The sequence below is a fragment of the Salvelinus namaycush genome, chromosome 41 (assembly GCF_016432855.1).
Source record: "Salvelinus namaycush isolate Seneca chromosome 41, SaNama_1.0, whole genome shotgun sequence".
NCBI classification, from domain to species: domain Eukaryota; kingdom Metazoa; phylum Chordata; class Actinopteri; order Salmoniformes; family Salmonidae; genus Salvelinus; species Salvelinus namaycush.
Window position 1 is genome coordinate 1,248,976 of NC_052347.1, and position 24,458 is coordinate 1,273,433.

Consider the following 24,458-nt stretch of genomic DNA (forward strand, 5'->3'; position numbering starts at 1 on the left):
TATGAAAAATGCAGTGGTCAGTGATGTTCTGTGTTGGATTTGCCCCTAACATAACACTTTGTATACAGGACATAAAGTTAATTTCTTTGCCACATTTTTTGCCGTTTTACTTTAGTGCCTTATTGCAAACAGGAATATTTTTATTCTGTACATGCCTCCTTCTGTTCACTCTATCATTTAGGTTAGTATTGTGGAGTGCCTACAATGTTGTTGATCCATTCTCAGTTTTCCCCTATCACAGCCATTAAACTCTGTAAATGTTTTAGTCACCATTGGCCTCGTGGTGAAATGTCTGAGGAGTTTCCTTGAGTTAGTTAGGATGCCTGTATCTTTGTAGTGACTAGGCGTTGCATGTATCAATACACCCAATTAATAACTTCACCATGCTCAAACTAAGCACATTTTTACTCCTGAACTTAAGCTTGACATTAAAAAAAATAGGGTTGAATACTCATTTCAGATTTTCATTTTTTTTATAAATATGTAAACATTTCTAAAAACATAATTCCACTTTGACATTAGGCCACTGACACAAAATCTAAATTGTATCCATTTGAAATTCAGGCTGTAACACAACAAAATGTGGAAAAAGTCAAAGGGTTTGAATACTTTCTGAAGGCCCTGTATTTCATCATCACCGCTAACACAAACAGATCTGGGACTTGGCTACTTTTAAGACACCCCATGTCCCCATAAACCACAAAAATATCCCCTTAAAACACCCCTGATGCTGAGTAAGCCCATTCCTGGCCCTTCTCTTCCTCCATTTGCCCTCTGGCTCAGTACTCCTGGCCCTGGTAGCCAGCGGAGCCGTCAAAGGCTGGCTCTGTGCTGGCCGCGGGGTCAATGTCGGCGGCGTAGCTCGTGTAGTCAGTGCCCATGGGGGACGCGGCGTTGGGGTCGGCGGTGGGGTCAACATACTCCTGGGAGAAGAGGGCCGAGTCAGCCCCCAGCTTGTACTTCTGAAAGCCCAGGAAGGCCTGCACCGCCTTCAGAGTAGAGAGGGTGTTATGCGGCGGGCGAACAATTGAAAAGGGAATGGGTAATAATATAGAGGCGATAGCAAAATAATGTATGCGTGGAGAAGGGAAGAGGGAGCCCAGACCATAGGGGGCAGCGAGCGATTGGAAAGGGGATGGGCAACAACATGAAAGCAAAAGCAAAAAAATATGTTGTGGGTGAGGGGGATAAACAAGAAAAGTGGAGACATGGGGTTGTGTGGGTGGGATTTGAATATGACAGATGAGCAGAATGAGATGACACAATAGATGCAACCAATGGTAGTGGGGGAGGGGGGTATATCAGGTAACATGCCATTGATTAAAAAAGGTACGAAGTAAGGTTAGGAGGATGAATGGTAGTTAGAAAAGAGTGGGATAACGAGAGAAAAAGAAGGGGAGAAAGAAGGAAGAGGGGAGGAGGGTTAAGTCTGTTAGTCGGTTTTAAGTGGGGAGTGTCAAAACAGATACAGTCAGTGGTCTTGGAGTGAAGTGAGTAACCTTTCACCTGATCAGGCACTGTCTTTGACTTATTTCATTTTAATACAACAATAACAATTTATCATGAATAATAAACATTCACAAATCATCCCAGTGTCATATATAAAGCAAAAATACCCCCCCCCCCCCCAAAAATGTATTTTAATCCTAACTCATAATACAATATAACAGACAGATTCACATAGTGGTTGCAGCCAGCTGGACCTGGTAACACTAAATGCATGTCATTAAGCTGTAGTAGTTAGCTACAGCTGTGGGATGTGTGTATGGGGAAGCATAAGGCTAGATTAGGGAGAGGAGGTGAAAAGAGGTCATAGCTTTTCCTTCACAGATTTGTAGTGTTGGCATTGAAATAAAATGTGAACAATTACTACATATCTAAGATACAATCTAACAAGGTTTGGGGTCAAATTGGTATGAACTCTGTACATTTTTATCACTTTCTAATAATTTCCTGATTGATCCCAACCATGCAAAGTGGCCCTACAGAAAATGTTCAATCTAAATTGAACGGTACCATGAAATCAAATGATTTTATCAAAATAATACTTTACATTAAAATGAATTGAGACAACCAGCAAAGGTGAACATAGCTAAAATGGCGGATTACTATGCCAGGCAATGAGAACCTGATATGTCAACAGTAGAGTACCACTGTTTTAACCCCACAAAGACACTCATTTTTGGCAATGGTTTGATATCAAGGCACGTTGGAAGGGCAATCTGAATCTATCAAGCGGATCCTAGCTGTAAACACTAGCCAATCATGGTAAACAAACACAAGGTACTCCTTTCAATGTGTTTGGCCATCTAAGGAGGACATCATTCAGACACAGCCTGGATGGGAAGTTGGTGTGAGCGAAATAAAGAAAGTGAGGGTCAGGATATCTATCATTAGGCGGTGCGGTGGTGTGGGCTACGGAATGAACAGTTTGTCGTACTCTTCTTCGAACGACACTCTCTTTATCCTCTCCAGGGACAGCATTGTCAGAGCACCCTAGAGAGAGACAGACAGGTCAGTTATGGGATAGAAAGGGTGGTGAGGGTGGTGAGGATGATCCCAATATTCACCAGATACAATCCTTCCATAAAGTTCTGTATCATAACAACCTTTTTAAGCTTTTTCTAGACTGAGACGGAAGCAAAGATTAAATTGGCGAAGAGGTAGAAACTTAGATCTGAACAAACTAAAAACAGAGATGAAGCATTATTGTATACAAAAATACAGCATAGACAAAGATTCAAATTGAGAAAATTAGGAATCTAAACAGACCCAGAGAAGATAAAATTGGGAGAGAAAAATGTACATCCGGGTTACAAAACTGCAGAAAAACAGAAGACAGTAGACACTTCTAAATATGAAGAAAAAGCAGTGTTAAACAGAGCTAAGTTAAGACTGACAAAGAGGAGCAGAATGTTATGACCCAGCTTCAGACGGAGCAGAATTAGAGCCTGATGAAGAAGGCAGAGGTGATATGTAACCAATTTAATTGAAAACTTTGATATGAATACATTTTGCGTAATATACATATTTTCTATTTTGTAGATGCTTAAATGGCCATTACGCCAGACAGGAAGGCTGATGAAATGGAGGGCTGTTGTACTGTACGTACCCAGGTGAAGATGGAGAAGAAGGCAAAGGTAATGGCGGCTCGGGCTGCGTCCGCACCCTCCCTTAGAGGGTTGTCCTCCTCCTTGGCAACCTGCCACTGGTTGGCCAGGAAACAGAACCCCACAAACCAGACAAACGACCAGAATGCTACAGGAAGGATGGGGAAGGAGAGAGAGAAAAAGGGAGGGAGAATTACAAACGAAAACCATTAATACTATGGGTGGTAAAACTAAAGACAAAAATCTGTTCTTGAAATGTAATATCATACTCAGTAATACCACATTACAAATGTCATGCCAATAACAGACTGACATGAGTATGTTTGTGCATTATGAGCAACACCACAAATGTCATGCAACAATATAAAAAAACATATCAACTACTGATACACAACATATTTTGCAACCATTTTTACAAGCCTCAATAGCCTCACAGTAATCAAAGCCGAGCCTCAAAGGTCATAATGAGTTTGTTAGGGTTCATCAGCCACACCACAACTAACCAGAAGGGGGCACCTGTGCACATACAAAATGGCTCCTATAGAACTCAAGTCCGCCAATGTCTTAGAGCTGTGATTCAAATTCCAGGGCTCTGTTCCAATACTATTAATATGCATTCTTCTTTAATCCTTTCCTTGAAGTAATCACCCATCTGATATAATATAATTGGTGAGAGCAATGCAGTGAAAAGCTTGCTTCTATGCCAATCCAGTCACGTTGGAGTGATTACGTCAAGGAAAGGAGGAAGTAGGGATTATACATTTTAAGAGTATACAAACAGGGCCCAGTATGCCTAATGGCTATTGAAGAAACAAGACCTTTATCAATGTCCATGTATTGATCAGTGTTTCCTAAGAGTTTAGAAAGGCTAAAGACAAAGGCCACATCCACCTCCCCACCCCTGAACCGAGTCTTCACAGAGCACCCAGAACCGTGTGCCTCCAAACACACTCCAAACTCGTATCATGACCAACTTCTCAACTAAAACAACCCCTTTCTTTGCTGTTAACGAACACACAATCACCTGCCGCGCATCCCCCAGTCAAACTCACACCAACAAGCCAAAACAACATTCTTCCTGTGTGGGGTGAAGTTGTCCGTAGACGCTGATCTGTGGTCAGTTTTGCATTTCCCCCAGTAATGGTTAAGGTTCGGATTGGGGGAGGAAAAGCTGTTCCTAGATTGGTGCCTAGGAGAAACTACACCCCAGAGCTTACCAGACACTCCAATGTCAGCAAGCACAGCCTTCTTGCGGTCCTTGACGCTGCTGATCTGGGGGAAGTAGACGTCCAGGACCAGGAAGGCAGCACAGCTTAGGAAAGCCAGGGTTCCCATCCCCACTGCGTAGTTACAGGCATTCTGGTTCCTGTTGAAGATGCAGAACTCCTCAATCTCGTCAGGCCGGTTCACATAGCCCTCGTTGGCTATACAGCCAAAGATCACGATGGAGAAGAGCTGGGGGAAGAAGAGAGGGAGGGTGTGACAAAGAAGTTGATTGAGGAGAGAGGGTAGAGTAGGGAGAAAAGGAGAAATGCATAGGAGCAAAAGCCTGCAAAATCAGTAGCTCCAGGAGGACAGTTGGCAACTGCTGATCTACAGCATATGGTAGTAAAATCAATGTGGATGGTACATCATTTGCACAAGCTGATCCTTTTTGCATCCTATGTAAATCTGTTACAGGCATTTGGAAAGTATTGTCATGACATGACAATCATTAATTCAATGACTTATCTTATCAAATCAATTAACTATGTTTAATTAATTACATGATTAAATTAATCATGTAACAACTCAGTAACTTGGGGCACCACGGTAAACGTATTTAAAGAGTTATTATCTCCCGAATTAAACTCTTATAAGATAATATATCTATAGATAAGTCACTTATAAATGTATTTTTTACCTCATATCAGTCTCATTCTGAACGTCATAATATTCTATAAATCTGCACGAACCCTAGTCTACATGATGACTCAGCTTACACAAATTGGCTTAATTATTTATTTACTAACTAACTAAATAATTACACAGAAATACACACAGTATAGGTTGAATTGATTACTAACATAATGCATTGAAAAGTTCCCAGTGCACTAACCCGATATGACGGCTGGTTACACAATGAAAGGGGCGGGGAAAGAAAGAATGGGAGAAGAAGAGACAAAGGAATTCAACTATCGTACATAGTTGAATAATACGCTCATCGTAAAAATTGATATTTAGCATCCTAACAACCGCTCATTCGGACTTAGAAATGCAATGCAAATATTGACGCTTGTTTGTCTGTCATCTTGCTCTGTTGAAATCGCCCGATCCGTCTGTGACGAATAGTTCGACAGAAAGTCTCTGGTATTCCACCAGAGATCACCATGCCCTTAGTAGTTGTAGTAGTAGCTTTCTTCATTCTGGAAGTGTTCTTTAGACTGGATACATCAGACATTCCAATGATCGTTTGTTAAGATCTTCCTTGTGTCTTTGGTCAAAGTTCTAGACTACTTTACATGCAGAGCGGCAGGCGGTGCATGTCTTAGTCTTCTTCTCTCGTCGAGTCTCAGGAGGGTCTTGTAATTTTAGACCATTTGTCACATATAAAGCTTGCGCTGCATACTGGTCTAGTAGTTTTAAACCATTTTACACGTCAGTAGCAATCAGGCAATGTAGCTGTGTAGCCACCGCTCCATGCTGTCTGGTCTAATCTACATTTTGTTAGGAGTCCTTTAGAAGTACTCTGGAAAAAGGGTCGTTCCATCCTTTTGGCATAATGTCTGTGCTCATGTAGGCGTGGTTACCGACTGGCAAAAGTTTAGGTAGAAACAATTCTCATTTAGAAGGCTAAAATCACATTTACTCTTCCCACAAACAGTTTCATATTTAAATCATGAGCTTAACAACATTTTACAACCTGACAACTGGGACGTATACATTTGTAGAGTTACTGTTATTTAGTTATACCGTTCTTAATGAAATCACAAAACAACAACTGATTTGACATGATTATTGTTTGGAGCCCCAACAATCATTTCCCACATTATTTGCGTTAGAAATATTGTTTTAAATGTCCAACCTTTTGATGTTAAAGTTTTGGGGGTAGAGTATCTCTCTACACACAAATAATTTTTGACTTCTCCATACTGCAGTGCATGAGACAGGAAGTTTACGACCGGTCGTTAAAGTCCTAGAACCAGCCCCACTTCCCCCACTTCATATCTGGTGGGAGAGAGAGGGGGGACTCTTTGATCCTCACCCAGGAGGGAAAGTCATGAGAGTATTCAGACCCCTTGACTTTTTCCACGGTTTGTTACGTTACAGCCTTGTTCTAAAACGTACAAAAAAAATGCCTCATCAATCTACACACAATACCCCATAATGACAACTCAAGGACATTCAGAGACTTGTCCTGACACCACTCCTGCGTTGTCTTGGCTGTGTGCTTAGGGTTGTTGCCCTGTTGGAAGGTGAACCTTTGCCCAAGTCGGAGGTCCTGAGCGCTCTGGAGCCGGTTTTCATCAAGGATCTCTCTGTACTTTGCCCCGTTCAGCTTTCCCTCGATCCTGACTAGTCTCCCAGTCCCTGCCGCTGAAAAACATCCCCACAGCAGGGTGCTGCCGCCACCATGCTTCACCGTAGGGATGGTGCCAGGTTTCCTCCAGATGTGACACTTGGCATTCAGACTAAAGACTTCAATCTTGGTTTCAGACCAGAGAATCTTGTTTTTCATGATCTGAGAGTCCTTTTAGATGCCTTTTGGCAAACTTCCAGCAGGCAGTCATGTGCCTTTTACAGAGGACTGGCTTCCGTCTGGCCACTCTACCATAAAGGCCTGATCGGTAGAGTGCTGCAGAGATGGTTGTCCTTCTGGAAGGTTCTCCCATATCCTCAGAGGTCACCTCCCTGACCAAGGCCCTTCTCTCCCGATTACTCAATTTTGCCAGGCGGCCAGCTCTAGGAAGAGTTTAGGTGGTTCCAAACTTCTTCCATTTAAGAATTATGGAGGCCACTGTGTTCTTGGGGACCTTCAATACTGCAGACATTTTTTGGTACCCTTCCCCAGATCTGTGCCTCGACACAATCCGGACCTCATGACTTGGTTTTTGCTCTGACATGCACTTTCAACTGTGGAACCTTATATAGACAGGTGTGTGCCTTTCCAAATAATGTCCAATCAATTGAATGTACCACAGGTAGGCTCCAATCAAGTTGTAGAAACATCTCAAGGATAATCAACGGAAACAGGGTGCACCCGAGCTCAATTTCAAGTCTCATAGCAAAGGGTCTGAATACTTATGTAAATAAGGTATTTCTGTTTTCGCTTCATCATTATAGGGTATTGTGTGTAGATTGATGAAGAAAAATATTTATTTAATACATTTTAGCACAAGGCTGCAACATAACAAAATGTGGAAAAAGTCAAGGGGTCTGAATACACTGTAGTAATGTATGGCGTCATGCAGAGAAGTCACAACATGATCACATCATCACACTTTGGGGTAAAATGAATCCAGAACCTACAAATCCACAGTCACATTTTCACCCAGTTGTCTACATTCAGATACATGTATGGCAGTACCTGATCTGACACGAGTGTAGATGAAGGAAGATCCTAATGACACATCATGTGAAACAGTAAACAAAGTCAAAACTGGCCCATCTTGCACCAATGCCAGTAACTACATCATAAAACCATCTAGCATTATAGCAGCATTAAAAACTTCTACTAATTTAATTCACATACAGGAGAAATATTATCAAATACTGGAGTACATCCCAACTGCTTTAATCCAGGTTCAGGCCAGGATTGATGTTTGTTTTGTTGATGATGAGATGGGATGATATTAGGGGGCTTGTGTATACTACTGCATCTATTGCGCTCAGGCACGTGCACAGTTGAGTCAACCTGTGCCCAGCGTATGCCCCTTTGAACACCCATTCGACAAGTGCCCTTTTGCGTGGTACTATAACTATTATTTTATGTATAAGGTTTTTTCGTTGTTGTTCTGAACCCATTGCCCGCAAGTCGTTGTGACGTTGTCAAGTTCGCCACCCCCCAACCCGTCTGTTGGTTGCACCTGATGGTCTGCCCTGTACTGAGATTGCACACGCCCGGTATCCAAACATGTCACCGGTCGAGTGTGTGTAGCAAGTCAACTCGTTTAAATATCAACAGTGCTGCCTCAGTAGATAACATTTGATGCACTTCTCTAGGGTACGTGAGACGGTAGCGTCCCATCTCTTCAACAGCCAGTGAAACTGCAGGGCGCCAAATTCAAATACAGAAATACTCATTATAAAAATTCAGAAAACAAAACATATTTTACATAGGTTTAAAGATTAACTTCTTGTGAATCCAACCACGGTGTCAGATTTAAAAAATGCTTTACGGCGAAAGCATACCTTACGATTATTTGAGAACATAGCCCAGCAGACAAATCATTACAAACAGTAACCAGCCAAGTAGAAGAGTTACACAAGTCAGAAATAGAGATAAGATTAATCCCTTACCTTTGTTGATCTTCATACGGTTGCACTCAGACATTCATTTACTCAATAAATGTTCCTTTTGTTCGATAAAGTCTCTTTATATCCAAAAACCTCCGTTTTGTTTGCGCGTTTTCTTCAGTAATCCACAGGCTCAAACGCAGTCAAAACAGGCAGACAAAAAATCTAAATTGTATCCGTAAAGTTCATAGAAACATGTCAAACGATGTTTATATTCAAGCCTCAGGTTATTTTTAGCCTAAATAATCGATAATATTTCAACCGGACAATAACGTCGTCAATATAAAAAGGTAAACAAGAAAGGCACTCTCTCGGTCGCGCGCATGAAAAAGCTTTGTGACACTTTAGGGTCCACTCATTCAGACTGCTCTTACTTCCTCATTTTTCAGAATATAAGCCTGAAACAATTTCAAAGACTGTTGACATCTAGTGGAAGGCATAGGAACTGCAATTTGAGTCCTAAGTCAATGGATACTGTAATGGCATTGAATAGAAAACTACAAAACCCCAAAAAATACTACTTCCTGAAAAGATTTTCTCAGGTTTTCACCTGCCAAATCAGTTCTGTTATACTCACAGACACTATTTTAACAGTTTTGGAAACTTTATAGTGTTTTCTATCCAAATCTACCAGTTATATGCATATCATATCTTCTGGGCCCGAGTAGCAGGCAATTTAATTTGGGCATGCTTTTCATCCAAAATTCCAAATGCTGCCCCCTACCCTAGAGAAGTTAACACTTGATTTACATAATTATTAATATTTGGTCTGGTTGGCTGATACACGAAGCAGAGAAAGGCAGGAGAGGAGCAGCTGCATCAACGACCCAACTCCATCCCTTCCTCAGTCGTCAGCAGCAACCCAGGTAGTCTAGACAAGCTAACCACCCTGTACTAAAATATCCACACAAGACACCATATAGCCATATATCTAGAGTTAGAAGATTATGAATATTATATTATGAAATGATCTTTAAGTGCATTTAAGATAGCTAAATCACAAATTAGCAACAAAGAAAAACCAGCTAGTAAACAAGCAGATTTATATCAATCATCAAAATCAAATGATCAATTGATAGGCCTCCCTCTTTTTCCAATGTCAGTTTAAGCACCTGCCCACTGAATGATCTGTGCACGGCCCTGACTCCACTTGTGGTGTGTGTATAATGTGTGTGTGTATTGTGTTCCCCACCACAGGCAACCCCATCCAGCATAAGGCATGTGAGGAGGTAGCGTGGGGGCCGTCCTGGCAAAGTCCTGCGGTTTTAACAGCTGGCCTCTTTAGACTGTGTGTGCGCGCGCAATCATATATGTGTGTATGTGGGAGAAAGAGAGAGCATGCATGAGGGAGTGGGGTGGTGGTATGACAGAGCGTCTCTGATGTAATACTGTATGTGTTGGTGAGCAGCGAGTGAGAATACAAGTGTGTGTGGCTGGCAAGCAACCAGATGAGTGGATAAAAACACAATATGTAAGAGAGAAAGAGGAGAGCAGAGAGAGAAGAAGAAGGCTAGAGTAATGGCCTTTAGCCTTCTTTCAATGTGCATCTTTCCCAACTATCATTAGCTGTGCTGAAGCTGGCCCACCTTGGTTGGCAGGAACTCCCCCAACACCTCAGGCTCATAACCTACTGAGTGCTGTACGTTCACTGCTCTTTGCCTAAACTAATATTCACATTCAATTTGAATATGCTACTGTCGACACATACACAATATACACTGCTCAAAAAAATAAAGGGAACACTTAAACAACACAATGTAATTCCAAGTCAATCACACTTCTGTGAAATCAAACTGTCCACTTAGGAAGCAACACTGATTGACAATAACTTTCACATGCTGTTGTGCAAATGGAATAGACAAAAGGTGGAAATTATAGGCAATTAGCAAGACACCCCCAATAAAGGAGTGGTTCTGCAGGTGGTGACCACAGACCACTTCTCAGTTCCTATGCTTCCTGGCTGATGTTTTGGTCACTTTTGAATGCTGGCGGTGCTTTCACTCTAGTGGTAGCATGAGACTGAGTCTACAACCCACACAAGTGGCTCAGGTAGTGCAGCTCATCCAGGATGGCACATCAATGCGAGCTGTGGCAAGAAGGTTTGCTGTGTCTGTCAGCGTAGTGTCCAGAGCATGGAGGCACTACCAGGAGACAGGCCAGTACATCAGGAGACGTGGAGGAGGCCGTAGGAGGGCAACAACCCAGCAACAGGACCGCTACCTCCGCCTTTGTGTAAGGAGGAGGAGGAGGAGCACTGCCAGAGCCCTGCAAAATGACCTCCAGCAGGCCACAAATGTGCATGTGTCTGCTCAAACGGTCAGAAACAGACTCCATGAGGGTGGTATGAGGGCCCGACGTCCACAGGTGGGGGTTGTGCTTACAGCCCAACACCGTGCAGGACGTTTGGCATTTGCCAGAGAACACCAAGATTGGCAAATTCGCCACTGGCGCCCTGTGCTCTTCACAGATGAAAGCAGGTTCACACTGAGCACATGAGCACATGTGACAGACGTGACAGAGTCTGGAGACGCCGTGGAGAACGTTCTGCTGCCTGCAACATCCTCCAGCATGACGGGTTTGGCGGTGGGTCAGTCATGGTGTGGGGTGGCATTTCTTTGGGGGGCCGCACAGCCCTCCATGTGTTCGCCAGAGGTAGCCTGACTGCCATTAGGTACCGAGATGAGATCCTCAGACCCCTTGTGAGACCATATGCTGGTGCGGTTGGGTTCCTCCTAATGCAAGACAATGCTAGACCTCATGTGGCTGGAGTGTGTCAGCAGTTCCTGCAAGAGGAAGGCATTGATGCTATGGACTGGCCCGCCCGTTCCCCAGACCTGAATCCAATTGAGCACATCTGGGACATCATGTCTCGCTCCATCCACCAACGCCACGTTGCACCACAGCCTGTCCAGGAGTTGGCGGATGCTTTAGTCCAGGTCTGGGAGGAGATCCCTCAGGAGACCATCCGCCACCTCATCAGGAGCATGCCCAGGCGTTGTAGGGAGGTCATACAGGCACGTGGAGGCCACACACACTACTGAGCCTCATTTTGACTTTTTTAAGGACATTACATCAAAGTTGGATCAGCCTGTAGTGTGGTTTTCCACTTTAATTTTGAGTGTGACTCCAAATCCAGACCTCCATGGGTTGATAAATTTGATTTCCATTGATAATTTTTGTGTGATTTTGTTGTCAGCACAGTCAACTATGTAAAGAAAAAAAGTATTTAATAAGAATATTTCATTCATTCAGATCTAGGATGTGTTATTTTAGTGTTCCCTTTATTTTTTTGAGCAGTGTATATTGTATATACGAACAATATATATACACAATATGTCAAAGTTACAAGGTGAACTGAAAGCTGGATACTACTGTATATAACCAGATCCCTTGACAGAAGAGAAAGCAAGGGGGCACTTCATGTTATTACATTCTCAATGCTTTAAGTGCTCACATGCTTTGTTAGCATCTCTTCACAATGCCAAGTTCCAACCGTCCAGTATTAACAGTTGAAGTCGGAAGTTTACATACACCTTAGCCAAATACATTTAAACTCAGTTTCACAATTCCTGACATTTAATCCGAGTAAAAAAATCCCTGTCTTAGGTCAGTTAGGATCACCACTTTATTTGAAGAATGTGACATGTCAGAATAATAGTAGAGAATTACTTATTTCAGCTTTTATTTCTTTCATCACATTCCCAGTGGGTCAGAAGTTTACATACACTCAATTAGTATTTGGTAGCATTTCCTTTAAATTGTTTAACTTGGGTCAAACATTTCAGGTAGCCTTCCACAAGCTTCCCACAATAAGTTGGGTAATTTTGTCCCATTCCTCCTGACAGAGCTGGTGTAACTGAGTCAGGTTTGTAGGCCTCCTTGCTCGCACAAGCTTTTTCAGTTCTGCCCACACATGTTCTATAGGATTGAGGTCAGGGCTTTGTGATGGCCACTCCAATACCTTGACTTTGTTGTCCGTAAGCCATTTTGCCACAACTTTGGAAGTATGCTTGGGGACATTGTCCATTTGGAAGACCCATTTGCGACCAAGCTTTAACTTCCTGACTGATGTCTTGAGATGGTGCTTCAATATATCGACATCATTTTCCTTCCTTATGACACCATCTATTTTGTGAAGTGCACCAGTCCCTCCTGCAGCAAAGCACCCCCACAACATGATGCTGCCACCACTGGGGATGGTGTTCTTCGGCTTGCAAGCATCTCCCCTTTTCCTCCAAACATAACGATGGTCATGATGGCCAAACAGTTCTATTTTTATTTCATCAGACCAGAGGACATTTCTCCAAAAAGTACAATCTTTGTCCTCATGTGCAGTTGAAAAACATAGTCTGGCTTTTTCCTTGCTGAGCGGCCTTTCAGGTTATGTCGATGTAGGACTCGTTTTACTGTGGATATAGATACTTTTGTACATGTTTCTTTCAGCAATTTCACAAGGTACTTTGCTGTTGTTCTGGGATGGATTTGCACTTTTCGCACCAAAGTACGTTCATCTCTCGGAGACACAATGCGTCTCCTTCCTAAGCGGTATGACGGCTGCGTGGTCCCGTGGTGTTTATACTTGCGTACTATTGTTTGCACAGATGAACGCGGTACCTTCAGGCATTTGGAAATAACTCCCAAGGATGAACCAGACTTGTGAAATTTGTGGAGTGGTTGAAAAACGAGTTTTAAATGACTCCAACCTAAGTGTATGTAAACTTCCGACTTCAACTGTATATGAAGATTACATCTTTGTCTCCTTTCCTCCAAGTTCTGAAATACAAGAGTGCTGCCATCTGCTCCATAGTTTCCTGCTTGTTTCCACCCCATTATTTGATATTTGCTGTCATTTTTCATCCCAAACTCCTCTTAACCATGCTTTATAGCTCATAATGTAAGCATTTCATTGAACAGTTTACACTGTATCCTGTGCGGATGACAAACGTTGGTTTGAAAATGCAAAGCGGATAGAGATTTGTTTGTGGACATGATCTTTGGTCAGGATCTGGTTGTAAATCTGTGAGTTCGCTACTCTCTAGTTGTCTGCTGGCGTGGTCTCCCTCCTGGTCCATTCGCCTACTCAGATATACAATTACCAGGCTAGCAGCACAGCTCTAGTCCTGTCTGGATCACAAGGCCCCAGCACCTCATAGACGTATGAAAGCAGACATTGTGATTGGCACCACGTGGGGTCCTGATCTTGTGATCATCAGCAGCCTTTCATGCTCCATATTAAGCCTGAGGGAATTTAGTGTTTGTGTGTGTGTGTGTGTGTGTGTATGTTTATCATGTGATAAAAAAAAAAAAAAAAAAACTTATGCATGACTTTCTCAAGATGAGCAGCACTGGCTTTCTGTTACATTTTCACTGCTGCACAACTACCACAGCCTAACAATTAAATGCATCCAATAGATACATGCTGGATTACTGTCAGAGTCCCAGTGTGTGCCTATTAGTGTGCAGGATGTCTTTCAGGCAGGCCTACCAGTCAATAAATCAATCAGGCTTTGCACACCATTACAGCTAGAGCCCCTTAGCTTTGCTGCAAGCTACAACCGAGGTCTACAGAGGCACTATGCTCTTGCGGTCATAGCAATACTGTGAGCAGACTGCACTGGATGCCCCCTCTCTCTCTCTCTGAATCTGCTTGTGCTAGTCTCCCTCAGTTAGTGTATTCTCCTCCATCATGGAGTACCACTGATACAGATGTTGATTGAGATGTACACAAAGGAGTCCTTGACAAACAAACATGAACACACACACACACACACACACACACAGCTTGCTGGCCGAGCACCACATTTCTGCCCTCCCCCACAATAATTTCATTTTAATCTCTGTGACCTTGTGTTCACACACACAGAGAGACAGAGAGAGAGAGAGAGAGAGAGAGTGAAAGGCAGAACAACCAAGACTGTCAGATTCTTTCAGTCACAAGACCGGAAGTCTTTCTCCATACTAATGCACACATTGGTACTACCAGGAAACCAGAAATGCCAACTCCCTATTTAGAGATGGCTAGCTGAATATAGGCCTGACGAAGTTACAGGTGTGCATGTTAATGCACAAGTAGCATACAGCTCAACAAAAACACAGGAGGAAAAGGCACATCTATCCTAGACAAACCAACCATCAAACCCAATGTTTGCTGTGGAAATAAACAGAACATTGTTATCAACTGGTTACAGTAATTTCAACGAAAACAGTGCGAAAACAGAATGAAAACCGGTTACAAAATGAAATCCGATTGCTAGAGCAAGGTTGGTAATAGCAACTTCAAAACAAAACACTAAACGGTGTTTTTGAACACACCACTACAACCCTGTTCCTGGAAAGCTAAGAGAGGTCCATATTCTCCACTGGTCTTCTCGGAGTAGATTGGCCTCAGCTACTTACATCATAAGCCCGTATAAAATTTCCCAGTCCATCTGTACCTGAAGGCTGTGGTGAAAACTCTGTGCGCAGGAGAGCTCTGTGCGCATCCAGTTGCTGGTTTTGGCAGGAGGAACAACTCAATGACACTAATGTCATCCTTGTTTTGGGTAACTGCATTTGAGCTCCGCTCCAACGAGCCGCGTACACACAGAATCAGAGGTCCTCGCCACACTACGGTACAGCAGCTACATGTCATTCTAAAGCTGCACTTCACCTCCACAATAGCAATGCCATCTTTCTCTCCTCTGTTATGAGCACTACATTCCCGACAGCGAATCAAAGAACAAGAAGGAGAGAGGGAAGGAAAGGAGACGGCTAGTCGGGAATGTAGTGCTCATAATAGAGGAGAGAAAGATAGCATTGCTATTGTGGAGGTGAAGTGCAGCTTTAGAATGACGTTTAGCTGCTGTACCATAGTGTGTACATACATTCATGGCACACACACACACACACAATTCACTCTGTCAAAAGAAAAACAGAACAAATGTTATCAATTTGCTAGCTGAACAATAACAGAGATCATCCAAAACATGAACACTAGATCACATTTCACCAGGTCAAAGTCCCAGCAGAGTCTTCTGGCTTATTAGCTCAACAGCTGCTGTGAATTATTAGATATCCTACCAACATAAGACTACTACTAATACTCTACAGACTTCCATTTGATCGACACATTTCGTGGTATCTCTGGCCTCTAGTTAATATGTGAAAAAGAAATCGCTGCACACTGGGGCTCTTGGTAACTCCAACAAGGTTTAATGGGTGTCAATCAACGTTTCGGTCTAATGAGACCGTGGTCAATCAGGGTCATGTTCAAATCAAATAAAATTTTATTTGTCACGTTTTGTTAAGAACAGGTGTACACTAACAATGAAATGCTTACTTACGGGTCATTTCCCAACAATGCAGAGTTACAAATAAAATGTCATCAAAAGTAAATAGTGACACGAGGAATAAATACACAGTGAATAACAATAAAAAAATAGCATGGCTATATAGTACCAGTACCGAGTCTATGTGCAGGGGTACGAGGTAATTGAGGTAGCTATGTACATATAGGTAGGGGTAAAGTGACTAGGCAACAGGATGGATAATAAACAGTAGCAGAAACGTATGTGGCAAGTGTGAAAGTGTGTGTGTGTGTGTAAAATAGTTAGTGCAACAACAACAAAAAAGGTAATGCAGTCAACGCCATTTGATTAGCTATTTAGCAGTCTTGTTTAGCAGTCTTACGGCTTGGGGGGGGGGTAGAAGCTGTTCAGAGTCCTGTTGGTTCCAGACTTGGTGCCCTGGTACTGCTTGCTGTGCGACATAAGAGAGAACAGTCTGCAGCAGGACACACTGTAGCAAAACGTTTTGCAACAACAACAAAAAAAAGTTCCAGGTTTTAACTCCACATTCAAAAAAACATTTCTCCTTACTGAACATGGTTTGGAAAGCAAGTAGAGGAGAGGAGGTCAAAAAGCTCCACATCCAAACCCTGTCACCGTTTTAATCTTACATACCAAACAAACATTACGCATTGGCTGGAGAACATTTCAAATATGTTCTTATGTCCCCAGCATCACTGCCAAACACTGGTGCAAAGCCTGACCGTGGAAATGCACTAATAGTCCTCCGGTTATAGTGACTTTGACATCTGAATGAACATCACACACACACACACACACACACACACACACACACACACACACACACACACACACACACACACACACACACACACACACACACACACACACACACACACACACACACACACACACACACACACACACACACACCTAATGCAGTTCCATCAACTATGCTGGATGCGTCATCAGGCCAGTGCAGTAGAGTTTGGCTCGGTTCTGCTCATTATTGTGAATAGGGTATAAGTGTCTATTTATTTTTATTGTGCCTCTGTGCCTAATTGGTCAATTAAAATCAGTTGCTAATTACAAGGTAATAACATTGACAAAGTAGCAGACATTGCAGCCTTCCAGGACCGGAGATCCACCAAAAGAAGATACTTCTTCATTTCCAGGTCTCCATCTACTGTATTAGCTCAATAAAGCTTGTATTGATCTGGTGACTGAGGAGTTTCTCAAATGGGACACCATCACGTGTCATCATCCAATATCACTCGACAGATCCCAGTGACATCATTAACAGGGGCACTAGAGAAAAATAACCAGGTTAATTCAGAGAATGCTTCCATGGAATGAAGAAGAAAAAAACCAGACAACTCATTCCACATCCCCTCATGACTCGCAAGGACATGACTATTCTATTTGCTCAGACAAAGGCTTCACACTGAAAAGGCAGCAGATGATCGGACGAGGAAAAGAAAGCTGAACTAAAAAAGGGGGCTGAAAGGATGTACTAAACTGTCACGTCACGTGACCTATAACACCCCTAGTTACAAGGTCGCCATGATACAAAGACCCAGCCATTCTAAAGGCCGTCCCTGTCCACTTCCTCTGGTGTATAACGTACTTGTGTCGTGAGCAAGCCTCCTCTCATGTGTCCCCATTCCTCCCTCCCTCCATCCATCCCTTTCTCATGAGTGGGCTTGCCGGTGACATCTTTCCGGTGGTCTCTGACAGTCGTCATGCCAACGCAGCAGACCTCAATCAGCCAATCAGGATCTCGGTTGGGGGGGGGGGTCCGCCTCCCTCTCATCCTGAAGGGAAAGCTGTGGTCCAGCAAGTTAATACTAACCTATCATCATCATCATCACACGGAGGGCTACAATGGCAGATTTTAAAATGGGAGGGGCTGAGCTTACATTCCCCTTCTCGATATTAAAATGGCAGATTTCTCTCCAAGACAAATGTGTTGGTGTCCATCTTTGTTTTGTTTAGCCTTAGTATTCATGAAAGCAGGTTGTCTGATCACACATTTCTGGATCTTAGCTGAATGAGGAATAAAACCTCTCCATGATCATTGGAGTTCCCTCCCCAATCTGCTGAACATCAAATATGCTGCATTCCTTTATAGTGTTGTACACCTTTTCTCTAATCACTATGCTTGACAGACAGACAGACAGACGTGGGAAGGATTTGTTACATGTATTTGAAATATGTTTTAAATGACTTCTGAGTATTTTGTCATTTGTATTGCACTGGATCACACTACACTCCAATGTATTTTGTAACAAGATAGTTTCGAGAGTTGTCATTTGTATTTTCAAAATACAAAATACTTTTCTATACCATTTATTTTTATTTTTATAGCGGTTGAACATTTTGTGGCCCCCTTTTACCCTGCATTGGTATCAGAAGTCTGATACAACTATGGTGTGATACGAGTGTATGCTAAATGAACTAAATATAAAATGTACCTGTAAAAATGAACAATTGCAAAGCATGCTGAGTATTATTCTAATGAGCCCCCCCCCCCCCCCCCCAAAAAAGCCTAATAATAATAATAATAATACCCAGTGTGCTCTGCAGTTAATTTAGGTAGGTTAATTTTCACAACTACATTAGGTAATTTAGCAGGCACTCTTATCCAGAGTGACTTAGTCACTGCATTCAACTAATCTAGATTAACAACATATCACAGTCATAGCAAGTAAATGTATCTATAACCACCACTGAGAATGTTGTTGCTGTTTGGGCTGGCTACTTGCAAATGTATTTCTGCATTTAAAAACATACCAAATACATGTATTTTAATGAAATACATTTCAAACTAAAAGCAATTTGTAGTTTATTTAGATACATTGATCTTTATGGTATTTTTTCCCCCCATCACCCGCACTCACACATACACGCACTCTTGAGAGATGCTGTGTCTCAGGCTTGGCTATTGATTACTACAGTTATTGATTAGGACTATTTGGAAACATCATGCATGATGCAGGTCATTTCTCAGATCTAAATTAAACACCAGTACAAGAGAAAATCAATTATTTTTGTCTCTCTGTTTATTTTAGATACAAAACAATAGCCTTCATGTCCAATTACATCTGTTGGCAACAATAATGGCCTGAGAACCTGCACGTGTAGCCTACAGTAGACAGGAATCTTTGGCTCCAGTAATTGAACCTTACGGTCCGCAGGCACTGACGAGGCGCCAGGCTCGTGCCGCCACTGTATCTGAGGTTGTAATATACAGCCTACAAAAGCCTTGTCCTTACTAACACTTTAAATCCTAAGCTTGCTGATCATTGTCTGTGTAAATACTAGCCTACAAAAGGCCTTGTCACTACTAATTGTGCTCAAAGAGTTCAATAATAACAATAACGTTAAAGAGATACTTCGGGATTTTGGCGATGAGGCCCTTTATCTAGTCAGATGAACTTGTGGATACCATTTTTATGTCTCTGTGTCCAGTATGAAAGAAGTAGAGGTAGTTTTGCGAGCCAATGCTAACTCGAGTTAGCGCAATGACTGGAAGTCTATGGGTATCTACTAGCATGCTCATTGCTAAAATCCCCAAATATCCCTTTAACGAGAGGAAATCAAGCTCTGGTTATCACATTGATTTGTGGCGGACTGAAAATCCTTCCATGCTTGACTAATGAGTTCTGCGATGGTTCCAAAATAGCCTGTCTGCATTTACACAAGTAATGGTCTTTTGACCAATCAGATCAGATTGGTCAAAAGACCTATTAGTGATTAAAAAAAAAAAAAATCAGAATTGACCTGCCTGTGTAGGCTGGTCTCAGACTAGACGTAACATGGTAAACAAAAATATGTCCCGCTCAAATTAGTATGATATGTTACGTTTGGTACGCTTACCAGTACTCAAATTTCCTGGTGGTATTGATGGCCCGACAATCCCCCCTTGTGTGACTGAACATATTAATAATAAATCCTTTCTCCTGGCTGCCAATCACCCTGCTCGGAAGCACCTCTCACTCATATGGCTCTCTCAGAAATTTCTATTCTTATTAACCAATGCCGGTCACGTGATCAGGGACATTCTCACAGGCATCGCCGCTCCGAAGTAGGCTACTAGTGAAGACAGAGATATCGGGGATACAACAGTGTGCGTCCTTCTTGTTCTGTGCTTGAAATATTACAAGAAGACTCTGGGACAGGTGTGGGATGATAGAGCCCAAATTAATACAACCACTGTACATCAAAAAACACTTTAAAAGCAATGAGGCTGATGCAACAGATCAGATCGTTTAGCTTAAAATGTTGATAAACTATTAGACTATTTCTTCACATTATAATGTGTTCTTAAGTGACTTGCCTAGTTAAATAAAGGTTAAATAAAAAATAACATTAAATAAATATAAGTGCAGCAATGTGCACATGGCAGTAGGCTATAAGCGTGAATGTTCCAAAATGCAATTAGTGGGAAAACACTGTTCTACAAAGCGCACCACATGGGTTGTTAATATGTACTGTAGGATTGTGTCTTTGGCTGCTGGACAACAGGAAGTTGAGAACATGAAAGAAATACTGGTATCAATGGGATATGAGGAAGTGTTTATAAAAGAATCCCCTTAACATTCCTTTGGTTGAAAGTAGGGATGTACGATATATCGGTGAAGATATCGTAATTGGCCGATGTTAGCTAAAAATGCCAACATCTACATCGGCCCGATGTCTAGTTTAACGCCGATGAGCAAAACCGATGTCAAAGCTGACGTGCATACCTATATAACGTAGGTACATGACGTAATGACACCACGTAAAATGTAGAGCTACACGTGCAACACAGAATTCCTAACCTAGCCCACAATGTCTGCTGTGTGGATCGAGCAGTCAACATGTCGAGCAGTCATTTGAAAGAGTCAGAACATTTCAGCGAGACAACTCAAAGGCGAAATCCATTAACGCCAAGATAATGGAATTCATTGCCATTGACAATCAACCGTTCTCTGTCGTGGGTGAAGTTGGCTTTGGACAACTGGTCGTCACTGCTATTAGCTCACGACTGACATTTGGACCAGTGATATCAGCCCCATGAGCATGCTGAGTCTGACAGCACAGTGTGTCATTGAGGATTTCGTACTGAGAAAAGTCGTATTTCATGCTCATGAATGTTGTCGTTCTCATACCGCTGCTGCCATTTGAGAACATGTTTGAAACTCGGAAACATGAACACACTAGCTAGCTCCATTCGAACAACTGAGTCGAGAAATAAGCTCATCAACTGCGCCTGCAGCAGACGTGTCATGGCATTGAAACGCCTGCTTAACAGGCATTCTCTCTTCACTGTGTCGCCACCATGCTCGATGCTATGTACAAGGACCGCTACTTCGATGCAAACAAGAAACAGGGTTTACGTGAAATGTTATATACACAGCTGGACAAGATGGAAACGGACACAGTGACAGTGCGCACTGTGGAAGAGAGGCCATGGACAGACAGAGCTGAAACTTCACTGCTTGACATGTATGATGAAATCCTGGTTGAGAATTAAACGACTGAACAAAGGAACAACGAAACAGCACAGCAAGCTGGGCCAGTTGTGCACCACCCTATGGGACTCCCAATCACAGCCGGATGTGATACAGCCTGGATTCGAACCAGGGACTGTAGTGACGCCTCTTATACTGAGATGCAGTGCCTTAGACCGCTGCGTCCATGTGTGTGTGTTAACTATTTGACTGTACTAGAATGCTTAAAAAGCTGCAACATTTTTAAATATCGGGTATCAGTATCGTTTTTTTTTTGCCAAGGAAAATATTGGATATCGGTATCGGCCAAAAATGTCATATCGGTGCATCACTAGTTGGAAGAGGGTAAGATATTCCTCATAAAATAAAAAAACTTCCAGGTTTTAAACAGTTACGTTTATGATTAAATAGTTTCAAAATGTTGACTCCCTCCAATCAGATTGAAAGGTGGGTGATGTTACGGTGCACAACAGGCACTGGCCTTTCTCTTCTATCTGAACTTACAGTGCCCTCTATTATGACAAAAATCAAGCATTTAGATGTAAATATAAATTCTGACCTACACTTTTTTTGCTACTTTGCAACTACTTAGCGTGTTAACTAACCCTTCCCCTAACCTTAACACTATAACCTAACTCCCATTCTTAACATTAGCCACCTAGCTACCAAGCTAATGTTATTGGAATTCGTAACATATCATACATATTGCAAATTCATAACACATTGTATTAACTGCAATTCGTAAAATATCGTAAATTGTAATTCATAACACATCATACGAATTGTAATTCGTAACATATCATACAAAATAGATGGACATCCACAAATTAATAAATACTATACCAAACTTAACAATTCATGCTTATTTCAATGTCCCGGATTTTGGTTAAATATGTTACGTCTACCACTGATTCCACGTTGGCCTGTGTAAACGCAGCCTATGTTAAAAGGGGCAATCTGCAGTTACTACATCCATTTTTGGACAAACAAATGATTGATATGTACCTATTGTTCTTGAGGAATATAATTTATAAAATGCCCCATGAGCGTAACTCAACTGTCAAAATATAAGCTTTTCTTACTCCAATGTATTTTGTTTACAAACACTATACAGCCTCAAAAAATGGTTAAAACTATAATTGTGATTTCATGGATGGTCAGTCCTTGCATCCATAGCTCGGTCTATGAATTTGAGATTGGTTACATTACTCCAGCCCCATTCCTCACCTTTTTAGCGAAACAGTGGCTGGGTGTGTGGCTTTGTTATTGTTTCAACTACTGATTGCTACTTTAACTGACATTTAGTAGTCTATAAAATAGGGGTCTTTAATTCAGTGATAGCCATAACATTTTTATTGAACACATATGGTTTTCAAGACAAGGTAGTTATAGTCAGTAGTGAAATATTATGATAGTCTGAAAACAATCATATTTATTCTGTGCGTCCCATTAACGTCCTTCCACTCAAATGTGTGCGTAAGCAGGGTATATAGCCTAGCCTATGGGGTAAACAGATTGCCTACGAATCAATCGGTTTGCTTTTAAATCCTACACATTGCTCGACTGTTTGTAGATATTTTGCTGTACACACACAAACCACCCCTGTCATCCACTCTTGAATTGTTAAAACGACATGCTCAAATAAACAACACAAAACATGACCACTCACTCACCCAGCACACAAGCCGAAGGATCGTTTGAGGCTGTTGAAAGAACGTCAATGGGTCGAAGGCTCCTCCAGCCTTCCCCGCACCGTACGCTTGCATCCCCTGCATCACCCCCTCCATCTTCAGTTGCTGCTGGTGGTGATTTCCCCGTCTCCGAATTCAGTACCCAGTCTAAAACGTTAAATGACGTGGGTTTGTGCGCTCGTTCAGTGTTTTGACCTTGGTATTATTATAACGCTGCCCGTTGTAACGGGATTGACTCGGTTTTAATTGAATCTAGTCTCTGCTCTGCCCTTTTGCCAATCCAAAACCTTCCGACCGTGGCTGCTTTCTGTGGTTTTGAAGCTAATTTATTTCCCTCAACAGCCTCTTCCCCTTCTCCCTATCCCTTTCTCATCTAAAGGGTTGAGAGAAAGAAGCCGAGCAGACACGCATTCTTGTGAGTAGCGAGCGAGCGAGCGCGCGCATACGGCACAGTCAAGTTTTTGACGCGCACTCACTCTCGACAATCGCGTCAAGCTCCTTGCCATTTTATTTTTACTGAGGCGCGCTCCTAACAGAAAACATGATCTTATTCAATAACGGAAAAGAAACCTATCACTTAAAAAAAAGAAGCCTACACGCTAGGATTTAAAGTGGGAGAAACAAGCCCACTCACTACATGCTCACATATTTATTATATGCATGGCAGTGGCGTGCCGTGGGCCTGGGCCTTCAGTGAGGTACTACATAGTCCCACCCGAATTAATCCACCTCTTATTACCATCATTATGATGCCATGGCTCTAGACACTATACATTTAGACAGAAACGCATTATAACCAGGCGTTGCGTCACCTTGAAATTGACAAATTGACATTTTTGGGTAAACAGTGTTTACCCAAATCAGGATTTGTACCCAAAAACATGACACAATCAATGAGTCTTTTCAATATTTCCCTTCACCTTTTCATTGTGCAGCTCCGTTGCCCTGCGCGCTTGTTCGTTGAGCTGTAGATCCACTCCGGTGTCCCCAAAAGTTTTCAAAAGCACCATTGCTTGTAAGTGCCCAGCCGTACTTTGGTGTCTCGTTGCTGCCTTGGTTAGACAACTCAAGTTTGCAAAGCCAGTGTGGCTCCAAACACCAAATCGATCACTTGCAAATAATAGGCATTCCCAGCAGTACAGTTTGCAGTGCTTCTCGGAGCCTGTGAGCCATTGATAGCGCTCGTAGTTGGAACCCCTTTCCCGCCTGTGACAGGATTTGTAGCGTCGGCGTCGGGCGACCTCTCCTTACAATGTCTAACTTTTCTTGAAAAGTTCGTCTTGAGAATGGCGTTATAATTATATCCTCGACCAAATCGATATCTTCTCCTCCTTCCGCCATTGTGGGTTGAAAAAACAGCTTAGTAGTATGCGAATTAAT

At 42.3% G+C, this 24,458-nt stretch overlaps 1 protein-coding gene across 1 annotated transcript; it reads right to left on the bottom strand.

The window, feature by feature from the left end:
- Positions 1-779: 779 nt before the first annotated feature.
- On the bottom strand, positions 780-23,162 carry LOC120033941 (synaptogyrin-1-like). The gene is made up of 4 exons (XM_038980345.1): positions 23,061-23,162; positions 4,328-4,565; positions 3,113-3,258; positions 780-989 (listed from the first exon to the last, which is right to left on the bottom strand). The coding sequence occupies exons 1-4, from the start codon at positions 23,160-23,162 to the stop codon at positions 780-782; spliced, it is 696 nt and encodes a 231-aa protein (XP_038836273.1).
- Between the last annotated feature and the right edge of the window lie 1,296 nt (positions 23,163-24,458).

Excerpts from the sequence above, each read along its gene's own strand:
- LOC120033941 (XM_038980345.1), bottom strand. The coding sequence starts at position 23,162 with ATGCAGGGGATGCAAGCGTACGGTGCGGGGAAGGCTGGAGGAGCCTTC. Across the intron at positions 4,566-23,060 it reads TCCTTCGGCTTGTGTGCTGG|CTCTTCTCCATCGTGATCTT; the intron begins GTGAGTGAGTGG and ends TTCTTCCCCCAG. Across the intron at positions 990-3,112 it reads TCTTCTCCATCTTCACCTGG|GCGGTGCAGGCCTTCCTGGG; the intron begins GTACGTACAGTA and ends TCTACTCTGAAG.